The 11,925-nt window shown below is 36.6% G+C and overlaps 1 protein-coding gene across 4 annotated transcripts in view; it reads right to left on the bottom strand.

The window, feature by feature from the left end:
- Positions 1–11,925, bottom strand: part of LOC107593138 (sodium-driven chloride bicarbonate exchanger-like) — a 43,015-nt gene that overhangs the window by 16,895 nt on the left and 14,195 nt on the right. For all 4 annotated transcript variants that reach the window (XM_016282746.1, XM_016282743.1, XM_016282744.1 and 1 more), the window contains exons 2-5: positions 4,983–5,064; positions 2,288–2,431; positions 2,057–2,195; positions 998–1,158 (exon numbers count right to left, since the gene is read on the bottom strand). In XM_016282746.1, the coding sequence (XP_016138232.1) occupies positions 998–1,158; positions 2,057–2,195; positions 2,288–2,431; positions 4,983–5,019 (481 nt within the window). In that variant the 5' untranslated portion in view covers positions 5,020–5,064. The remainder of the gene's footprint in view (positions 1–997; positions 1,159–2,056; positions 2,196–2,287; positions 2,432–4,982; positions 5,065–11,925) is intronic.

Genomic DNA, 11,925 nt, shown 5'->3' with positions numbered 1-11,925 from the left:
GCTGATGGCAGGGGGCGGTGGATATTTGTGGTGGTCAATGTGGATGAGTTCTTCTGTGTCATCACGTTCTATTAGTTCTACAGCTTCAGTTTCGTAACTTTCACGCTTAGTAACACATACAGCTGTTCCCTCACCACAGTGCAACAGTGAAAAGGGATCAGCAATTTATTTAAAATCGAAATCTTTTGTAACAATAAAAGTATTTACTATCACTTTTGATCAATTTAGCATATCCTTGCAGAATAGGACAGTTAATTTCTTTAAAAAAAAACATACTGACCCCAAACTTTTTAATAGTAGTGTATGTTGTTACAAAAGATTTCTATTTTGAATAAATGCTGTTTTTTTACTTTTTATTCATTAAAAAATCCTAAAAAAAAAAAAAAGTATCATAGGTTCCAAAAAAATATTAAGCAGCACAACTGTTTCCAACATTGATAATAAATCAGTATATTAGAATGATTTCTGAAGGAAAAATGTGACGCTGAAGACTGGAGTAATGGCTGCTGAAAATTCAGCTTTACCACCACAAGATTAAATTACATTTTAAAGTATCTTAAAACAGAAAGTCAATATTTTAAATTGCATTAATATTTCACAATATAGTCTATATTCACAATGTGTTTTTGATCAAATAAATTCAGCCTTCATGAGCATAAGAAACTTCTTTAGAAAACATTTAAAATCTTACTGGTGTGTCATTGATCGCTTGTTATGGGTTGTTGGCATGCATTAGAATATTAGTCAAAAAACATGCACAGATTGTGAAAATCCACCCTAAAAAGTAAATCAATAGCACCTGTGGCACATTATTTTCAACATACTATCATTTGTGATGCACAAATCTAATACTGCAAGCTATTTAATTGTGACACTTGCTAAATGGGGCTATATTGCTGAAATGAGCTAATCCTAGTAAATAAAATGCTGATTGCTTTGGATCTGTAAGGAAGGCCTTCAGAAGATCTAGTCTGGACAATGTTTTCAAACTCAGTACCTGCGATCTCCTCCAGTGAGTTGGCCCTCATGTCCAGCATGACGGTGCCGTTGAGAATGCAGCTCCGCAGCTCAAACAGACTGTGAAGGGAAAGAGTAGCCACATATGGCTTACTCCACCTCTCCCCTCCATCCTCTACATCCTCCTCAAACTTCAGCCATCTACAGGCAAACAAGGGACAGGAGAAAGAATATAACAGGAAGAGTGGAAAAAAAGAGAGCGTGAATGAGAATGAATATTACATTAGTTCTCTCATTTAGCTGCAGTACCACAAACTTGTACTGCATTAGCAGTAATGGATATACGCCTAATGGATATATGCCGATGACAATCTATCATACTCTCCTTGTAGTAATGCGTGACTTACGTTTTCTCTTTCTGTTGTTTTTTTACTTCAAAATTCATGTTATGTTATACTATAATACCATACTATAATATTGATAACAATATAATTAAATGTTTGTAATAACTGCAATAATAATTTGAAAAATATTTAACATTATAATTTTATCATATTTGATATAATCCATTTCTATTTTATAGCGTGTGTATGTGTGTGTGTGTATATATATATATATATATATATATATATATAATATTTTAAAATGTATATAATACTGATAACAGTATTTTTAGGAAAATATCTATCTATCTATCTTTACATGTACATGAAAAAAATATAATTATATTTTAATAAGTCATATTTAAAAAATTTATTAATATTTGTTATTAATTATTTTTGTATATTTTATTATTTTATTTAGGGATGCACCGATATGAAAATGTTGCCCGATACCGATAACCGATAATCCTTTATTTTTGAAAGCCAATAACCGATATGTTGGCCGATAAATCTAGATCCAAAGCATCCCTAATTTTATTATATTTCTACAATATTGGTAAATTTATTGACTATATTGATAACAATATAATTTAAAAAATACTTATATATATATATAAATACGGTTTATAAAATAATTTAGTTGTATTATTAATTTTCCCACAAAAATGTCCCTGCTTCATTGTGTATCCTCTGCGTGCGTGTGTGTGTATTTGTACCTCGCCGTCTCTTTCCATTCCGCATCCTCTCCCTCTTTCAGGCAGATTTCGTCCAGCTCTGTGAAGAGAGCGTGAGGAATGTGTTCCTCGTCATCCTCCATTCCCAGCAGGAACTGTACACGCTGAGATGGTGTGTCTGCTACAGAAATACAGAGACACATTTTATTATTTATCTCTGTCCTTTTTGACTCAATCAAATTTTAATTTATCCTTGTAGAGTGACAGTCTTACTATATGAAGGTGATTCTCTGCCATCCTCGGTTCCAGAGTCTCTCTCCCGTGACCTCTTCCTGTGGCGATGTCCATGGTGACGATGCCGTCTGTGTGACCTCCGACCCAGTGGTACATGCACCCCGATGTAGAGGGTACGGTGGCCTGCCAGGGACAAACAGAAGAGGCCAGCTATCACAAAATGTTCTAAACAAAGTAGCTATAGGGCACTACAGTGATAACATATTTTTTGTAGGCCAACCCGGAAGTTAGCATCAATAGAATTTATCCATTGGCTTCTGGATTATTGCAGAAAAAGAGCTTTGTGCACAACAAAAGTTTATCATTCTTACACATTTTGTTCATTAAGATCTTCACAAATGAACACAATATTACTTATATAACATCTTTTTTTGAATAAGTTGGGAAGTTTGAGTTAGAATGGTATATAAGAGCGCAATTATTAACACAACAAGGCTGTGAAATCAGACAAGAGAGTAGCTTTCCTGTTCAGCATACTGATGTTTAATGTATAGGGATATAACGCACGATGCATCCGGAGCCGGTTGAAAATCGCTGAAAATATTTGACAATACAAGTTGGTTGATAAATTTGGGGCTCGGGGTTTTATGAATGCATCTCTGAGGGGAACTGACTGTCTTCAGAAATGTTTAGATGGTATTTTCTTTTCATCTTGCCACCCTATAATGCATATTAAATTAGTGTTAATAAGCGGAGCGCTGCCTTGTTTACAGCAAGGAAATGCTATATTCCTGTTGTTCCATAAGCGCCACCTGCTGTCAGAGAGAGAATCTGCGTTCTCATTCAGCCCGTCTGCTTTTATAGTTTTATGTAGCATAATTTCAGAAAGCTAAAGTCAGACGATTCTGTTTTTGCTTCAAATGCATTTTTCTGTACAAGAGGAATTTCTCGCTGGAAAATGTGGACATGCTGATATTTATTTTTTTAAAAGATAGAAAAACATTTAGTTTGTTTATATGAAGATATTTCTTCTATTTGTTTTATTTATTTATTAATTAATTAATTTATTTATTTGATTGATTTGGGATTTGTTTTAAATTTTGTAATTATTTTTGTTATTTGACTATTTATTTGACATGATATTTCTGTGCCATTTTGCCAGAGAAAACATGTTGTCTTAATTACTGTTACTGTCACTGGATGCTTACAAATTTCCATGGAAGAAAGAAAGCCATGTAGTTCTTAATCAACATGAGAGCGAGTAAATCATGACAAAATGTTTTTTGGGGTGAACTGTTCCTCAATCTTAAAGTGTCTAGCAGATGTAGAAGGATGTTGTGCAAGATCCAATCTCTGCAGTCATATAATCAGATTCGGCGGTTCTGTACTTTGTGTTTCTGTTCTTGTTTACAGTCTCAGATTAAACTATAGCATTAAATCCCTCTCTCACTCTCTCCCTCCAGCTCTCTGAACTGAGATGCACTCTGACAGTGTGTGTCTGTGGGGAGAGAGCACATACGTGTGCTTGTATGCTTCCAGCCCTGGGCACTGACACAGAAAAGCCACAAAACAGACCTTTACATCACGACTTAAGTGTGTGAAGCAGACAGATGGCGATCAAAAGTAGAACAGAAATATTGTCCATGCTGACTGTGTCTTCTGAATCACCTCATCACTTTTTAATATCACCACCGTCCACCGAGATAGACACTCTAATGAGCTTTAGTTTCACTGGCTCACTCAGTCGTGCAATTTAGCATCTAAATAAGTGATAAAGACCTCCAGGGCTGAAACAAACACACACACGTGTGCTTTTATCTCATTACCTTCACTGGTATCTTCCCCCATAAGCCTTAAGGTGTGGGTTTGTGTGACCATGTTGTACTTCATACAAAGATGAATCACTTCCTTTCACATCAGTGAAATATCCTCTAAACACCACAAAGACGTAGATAAATTCAACTCACTAAAACTGGAAAAAAAATACACTTTCTCTCCAATTGGGGGTCTTTATATAGGGTTAAGTAAGGATGGGGATGAAACAGAGAGGTTCTTTAGGCACAGACACTCTCTGGCTCCAAGTGTGTGTGTGTGTGAAGGAGCTGGAATGAAATGTTTCTCTAAATGGAATATTTCCTCAGGACTAAGAACAGCTAATGTCAAACAGCGGATTTATTTCCTCTCTGCTTCTCTGTTGTCTGAAAATTAGGGCACCATTCTACAAAACGTTTGAGAGCCTGTGTTTAAAGCATGCCAAATGTCTGTTGAAAGCAAATTTGGTGCACAACATATGCTCTTCTGGAGCTAATGATGTTTAGAATCAACTTTATGCTGCTTTAGTAAATAATATTGGGATAGTAAACAAAAACTATATGCACAAGAGAAAGCAATTCATTGCTATTGGCTAGATAGTGTTAGGTTTAATAATCTAATCTAAAAATAACACAAATTCAGGCCTAAAAAAAGAAGGTGTACGGTCCTAAGAATTTCACTTATTAATTTCTATGTATTTGCTGCAATTTTAGCTAAGGTTTAGAAAGGTTCTACTGCTTTAAGATTTGAGTAACATGATGCACACAACAAAAAAAAAGCTATAAAATTGAATATTATAAATATATTGTGTTTTTATATAATGTTTTTAAAGCATAATTTAATTGAATTTTTAAATATTAATGCATCAGGCAGTGTGTTTGACTCCCAGGTTTAGAGTGTGTGTTTAATAAGCTTCAATTACCTTCTAGCTCCTCTTTCTCAAAATTTGTGTTGAGCATGGACCGAGTCCCGCCCCTGTCCAGCACGGCTTCCTCATCGTTTCTCTACAAAACAGAACACATTTATTAAACACAGTCACACATACAAATTAATTATCTTATAGATGATAACTAACAGATAACTCATCCTACAATCTATTCTATGATTTACAGCAAAGCATATGGCAAGCAGAGCTTCACACATACACATATAAACACATAGACAGTACTGTTCAAAAGTTTGGGGTCGGTAATAATATCATTAATATATTTTAGAATGTAGTTTATTCCTGTGATGGCAAAGCTGAATTTTCAGAAGCAATTACTCCAGTCTTCAGTCACAGGATTGTTTTATATAAAATTATAAATGTTTTTACTGTCCATTTTGAACAATTTAATGCATGCCAAAGTTCTGTCATGAAACTCTATCCATCTAATTTTTCCCGTTAGAGCGGCTGCGGCCATTTGTAAATTTAATGTATCTGACTTCCGGTGTCATCCACTTTCAGCTATTTTTAGCTGTACAAAACAGCTAATTTTGCGGCTTGATATTTCAAACTGGTGTGTCTTACCATATTATTTTAATGTATTATCTTAATTATGAACGCACTGGTTTGTAGTGCAAACAGTTTTGCCGTTTACTGCACTTTGTTATTCTTCTCATTATTTCTAATGAAATAATCATTAGCCCTACAGCGGCTAATGAAACGGAAGTCTCGCACATTGACAGAAAAAGGCTTACTTCCGCATTGAAAAATAAGGTGGATATGGCGCAGTCCGATAGTTTCCAACTTAATCTGACATAATGACATCATTATTCACATGACGCAGCAGCCAATGAGCCTGCTGCTCAACATTCAAATAGCTAGTGCTTGCATTAGCAGTTGCAGCTCGCTTCAGAAACGCACCTCCTTCCCCAGCTCCACTTATTATTTCAAATATCAGTATTCAGTGTGTTTCTCTTTTTTTTTTCAAAACAACACAACATTAATTATGCATTTGTAACTGCAGGTTAAATGTATTCATGTCCTGCATTAAACAGTCCGTGTGAATGCAGCTAAATGCCACTTCAGATGCAGATTCAGACTCTGATTAAATTTAGGAATTTGACACAAAAAATGCTGCATACATTGAATTAGGTTAGAAAAAAAATTGTATAAAGGTAAAAATGCCTATAAAAGCTAAAAATCAATTTAAACTTGTTGCAAAAGTTCATTTCTGTTACTGCTGCAAACTAACCACCGCACAGAATATGAAGAATATCAAAAGCTTTGGGAGTCAGCTGTCCATGGCAGTCCTAAACCTGCCAAAGTACCAGCACAATAACACGCTCAGCAAAATATCGCCTAATTATCGTTATCGACAAAATTCCAAAAAATATTGTGATATCATTTTTTGTCATTATCGCACACCCCATATCTGAATATGAATATGCCTACTTTCAAAGCCCATGTTTTACTCCTATTAAATGCCATACTGTGGCAATAACAGACCCTTATTTCCTCTCACACCACCAATAGATAATATCCCAAAATAAGCAGCCGTCTGCCTGAGCCTAACCTTAGCAGACAGTTTCCATGACAACTAACGTGGTCTGCCGCTAGTTGTCCTCAGAACATAAATGACATTGTTTTAGTCCCATGTAAAGACAAAGACTCACCAGCATGTGGCTCAGAATCTAAATCAGCCACAATCCATTTTAGATGGAGAACTCATTCATACACTTCAGCAGCTTGCACATAATCAGTTGCACATCTTTAGAGTGACATATGGCTACGGCCCACAGCAGAAGTGAAGCAATTCATTTTAAAGGCATAGATTAGATAACTGTGAGATGATCCGCTTGAACATGAGCGGATGGTATGGATGGACGACATTCAGGGTCCTTTCAGCAAAAAACTGGTTTCTAGGACCATTTAGGCTAAATGAGATGTGGATCACATGGGAAGAGATTATCATTGTGTGCTGGAACATCCTACACATACATATGAGCATCCACGTGAGAGAGCCAAGGGGATCATGGGAGAGGCCAGAATATGCTGCAGGTTTGGTTGGTTTGACCACAACAGTGCATAAATGAGGAAGGGAGGCATCAAACTGTTCCTTGTTAATCCTCAAACAGGTCATCCTACATTATTTTCTCTAGGTTATAGTGGTACTGATTAACTCCAACTAGATATTTACATTCTCCCAAAAAAATTAAATAAATTCTAGCGGTGCTTGGAATGGCAGTAAAATGCTAAGCTGTTGGAAGTGGTTGCCAGGGCATACAAAGTGTATGGTGTGAGTTTTTTAAACATTGCTATGTGTTTGCCAGTGCTTGGTAGTAACTGATTACATGTAATCTGGGATTAGAGTGTTACATTTTAAAATGCTCGTAATCATATTACAGTTACTTTTTATGGAATACATGATTACATGTTAGTCACACAAGAGCAGTAATTTATTCATAATTTATCGATTCTCCTACATTCTTCTTTATATCTCTTTAAAATTTTCCTTTCTAAAAATCCTACTGTTTCATACCATTTATAAAATTTAGTGATGGTAAAAATGTACCATCACTAAAATGACAATATTGTTTATCGTTATTATTTCTGGGGCAATGTCACCTAGCATTGTGATGCCACAGTATGGCATTTAATAGGAGTAAAACATGGGCTTTGGAAGTAGGCATATTCATATTCAGATATGGGGTGTGCGATAATGACAAAAAATGATATCACTGTTACTACAGTGTGTGGTTTCAGAATGTTCTGAATGGTCTTCAGCATGTTGCTGTGGTTGCTAGGTAGGGCTCTATGAAATTTTTTAATTTTTTTCCCCAAATTCCGTTTTATTTTTTTTCAAGTTTTTTCCGTTTTCATTTTTCTGGATTCCATATTTTTATTTTTCTAGAGCCATTCAAAGGTAAAGAATACGCTCAAATGTGCATGTTCAACTGCCATTAAAACCAAAAGAAAAATAATTGTGCGTGTATGACACGTGAGAATCAGTGAGGTCTGTTTTAACGCCTCACACACGTTTGAGCTTTCATTTTCAATGTATCACAGTCACGGTCACGGTTTCGGTATGGTTCAGTATGTGCTATGTTTAGGGAAAAACGATACTGTCAAATAAAAATAAAGAGAATAAGAATAATCTAACTACATGCAACAGCACAAATAAATACAATAGAGTAAAGATACAAATAAAATAAACAGTGATTTTCAGTTTTTCTTTAGGTAGGTGTAACATTAGTCAACATTGTAACAATATTTTCATGTAAAATAGCATTGCATATTTTACTGTATAAATGAAAGATTAATCTTTATTAAAGTTACAAAAGCTATTCAATCAAGAGCAGTGAGTGATTTCTTTGTTGTTGCTGTTTGATTAAAGGGGTCATTTGATGCAATTTAATTTTTTCCTTTCTCTTTGGAGTGTTACAAGCTCTTGGTGCACAAAGAAGATCTGTAAATTTGCAAAGACTAAAGTTTCATATCCAAAGAGATATTCTTTATAAAAGTTAAGACTCAACCACACCTACCTAAAATGTCTTGTTTAAATACGCCCCCACATATCTACCGCACTATGTGGGAAGATTAGCATAACGCTGCCCAAATGTTCACGCAAAGAAAGAAGGCGTAACTTTTATTCTCGCTGTAGTATTGTTGCCGTCACCATGTCGTGAAGACGCTGTGTGCTTCGTTGTGAAAACGAAACTACTTTGTTTGGTCTTCCAAAAGAGGACGATATCCGCTTCGTCATGCCTAGAGCTGATCCGTGCTGGTCGCTGAGGAAATACTTCAACTTTGTGCTGTGGATCACCGGCACATTTTATGGCGGACTGTTTACTGATCCTGGGAGAGTAACGTTAGACTAAAATGCCGGCAGTTCTGACTCCCGTAAGTACGTTTTCATTAAAAGGATTTGCCACTGATGATTCAAACGTGAGTTTTGGGCAGTGTAGAGTAGCACTTGTTGTTTGTCATTTCTCTGATCACAAATGCAGACATGGTTTTATGTTTACGCGGCGCAATGCAACGCAATGCGTGAAACGACACTATAAGTCATTATAATCAGTAATTATGTCCCCACTGGATGCAACAAATGCCTCGTTTATAATGGGTTTTCATGTTTTTGAATCATCGCTCCGGCCGGACACGGCATCAACACAGTATGGTGAGGGGCGTAACATTTCCGTCTCACGCTTGAGGTATTTGGCCAATCACAACGCACTGGATAGCTGGCCAATCACAGCACACCTCGCTTTTTCAGACCGATGAGCTTTGTAAAAATCGGCGCGTTTCAGTAGGCGGGGCATAGAGGAGAAACAATAATGTACAGTATGTGGAAAATAATGTGTTTTTTTTACTTTAAACCGCATAAACATTTCATTACACCAAATACACAAAATAATGTTCTTTTTAGCAGCAGGTCTGCTATAGGATACTTACCAAGACAGGCAATTTGACAATTTTTGTGTGAATTTGTCCATTCAAACATGATACTTCAGAGAGAGCTTAATATTTGCGCACGGTCTGAGGTGCAGGTTTGCGCGCATTGGACAAGTGCACGCACAAATCTTCTCACTGCGTGCGTGAGCTCGCGTCCTCTGGCTCTTAAATGTTTTAACTGGCAAAGCTTAAATGAGTTTAGTTTAAACACAGATATCAACGTGTGCTGTTCAGGTCTCACTTGTGCATGCACGCTATCAGCACGATGACAGAATAAATGACTGCTCATATTCTAGCATTCGCATTGAAAAAGAGTGAATGGTTTGTCCATTTTTTTGTTTTTTCCCATCGCTGTTGTTGTAATCTATTGGGAAGCCAGAATGCGCATCTATAAACAGAAACATATATTAGCCGAACCCTGTTTGTTTTACGTGTTATTTATAACAAACCATATTACAGATGCGTTGTCAGATTTAAGTTGAACAGCGGTCCTAGTGCGTGCCGAACCGTGTGTGGAGAACCGTACGGTTCGATTTTTTACCGAGAAATGTTCCACCCCTAGTTGCTATGGATTGCGTCTTGCTTTGGATTTGACTGAAAGACTGTCATTCTGACAGCACAAGTTTCATGCTTTCTAATCATATCTCCACTTTTATTTTTACCTTTATGGTGCAATTCTTCTGCTTTTTTGTATAGGGGCTATTTAAAATACAAGAACTTTACATCAGTAGTCCCATATTCTACTAATGTCTTTATACAGTATGTGCAGATATAGACATAGAGAAAGTGTATCTTGTATATGTTTACACACACACACACACACACACACAAACACACATAAACATATATTACATTTACTCTCTGCACAACTCTGTATACATTGGATTTATTTAAATAAATTTAATGTAATTGAATTGTGCATCAAACACTTGGAACATACAAGTATCGGATCGGGAATCGGTATCAGCATATACTTAATATTCAATAACTCGGATTGGATCAGGGCAACAACAAAAAAAAAACTGATCGGGACATCCCTAATCAAAAGCATCTTTATTTAATTGATTTTATAAAACAAAACAAAAAATTTCATTTATTTATTTTCCCAGTTTTATGTATTTACATTTGCCTGCTAAATAAATTCTGTTAAGTAATTTTTCTGGTAAATATTCCTTAAAAAATAATGTTGTAATTAAAATTTTATTAGCAGTAGGCCTAGTAGTAGTACTATTACATTAAGTAATATATTTCTGTTACAGTTTCTTCAAGCTAAACCAAACTTTTATTTTGACGGGTGGCTGTGAAGACCTTTAAGTTTCTGTTTGTATGTGATATGACGATAGCTTTTCTCAAATTAAAGCAAGTTGCTAGGATGTTGTGGGTGGTTGCATTTTTAAATGCAGTTACTATGCAGACTCAGGGCTGCACCCAATGCGTTAAATCACAGCATTAGTAATAGTGATGCTTGACTAATAAAAGAAACTCTGAGAATCTCAGAGCATCACTGCCTCTGGTGACTCATTTTTCTTGAGCTGTGATGCGTGCATGTGTGGCCACACTCATGAGAGCGAAGAAACCATAAATGGGAATCCAGATGATCTATATAGATAACCATGGCAACTCAGCCCAGCAGGCTCATGGGAAGTTCCATTCAGTCTGCCTGTGATGTCTCATCGACATGAGCCCTAATCTCTCCATCTTGTTCTTGGAGGGAGAGATGAAGGACACACGTGCACACAGATATTCTGATAACTCATTAACACGTCTGTCGCACACGTCATTAGTACGACACATAACAACAATGAAACTTGGAGGGGAAAAAAACTGTTTGACGGAGATAACACCTGTGCAAACATATGAAAACACACACGAACACACGTTCACACCCCCCTTGTGTGTTCAGACCTCACTAATGAAAGCTAACTGTGTGTCCCACAGGTCTGATTCTCTTTATATTAATAAGCAGCTTCCTGTCTGCAGCTGAGGTGTGACATTATATCTGAGATCCCCCACGTTCATCATCCCTAATCTTTCACACTTCGTTTCGTCTTTATCCATTTCCTCTCTTTTAGTGTTGTCAAAAGACTCTGTACTTCGGTACCAAGTCGGTACTAAAGAAAAAAAAAAAAACGTGGTACCGCATACCCGGTTCTTGATGCACTATCCAAAAGGTGCGCAGATGCGCTCTCTTCATAAAAGCACGGAGACATGGCGATTATTTGATTACAGCCATTACTGGGGAAACCTCTATCTTTCCCGCTCTACAAGCACCTCCTGCTGGCAGAGAATGAATTTGCATATATATGCTGCCACAAATAGAGTGCAAGTCTGTGGGAAACACCGCTTATATTATGAATATTAGGGGTGCTACGATTGATCGGCTACCGATCACTATCGGCCGATAATCACGTTGGAATGATTGAACGGCGGTCTTTAAAAAGGCCGATCGCAAAAAAACGATCTCAAGCTGATGACGCTGCCGTGAGAG

The sequence above is a fragment of the Sinocyclocheilus grahami genome, unplaced genomic scaffold, assembly GCF_001515645.1.
Source record: "Sinocyclocheilus grahami isolate Dianchi unplaced genomic scaffold, SAMN03320097.WGS_v1.1 scaffold165.1, whole genome shotgun sequence".
In the NCBI taxonomy this organism is placed as follows: Eukaryota; Metazoa; Chordata; class Actinopteri; order Cypriniformes; family Cyprinidae; genus Sinocyclocheilus; species Sinocyclocheilus grahami.
Note: the sequence above shows the minus strand (reverse complement) of the source record. Positions and strands in the feature narration are given on the sequence as shown.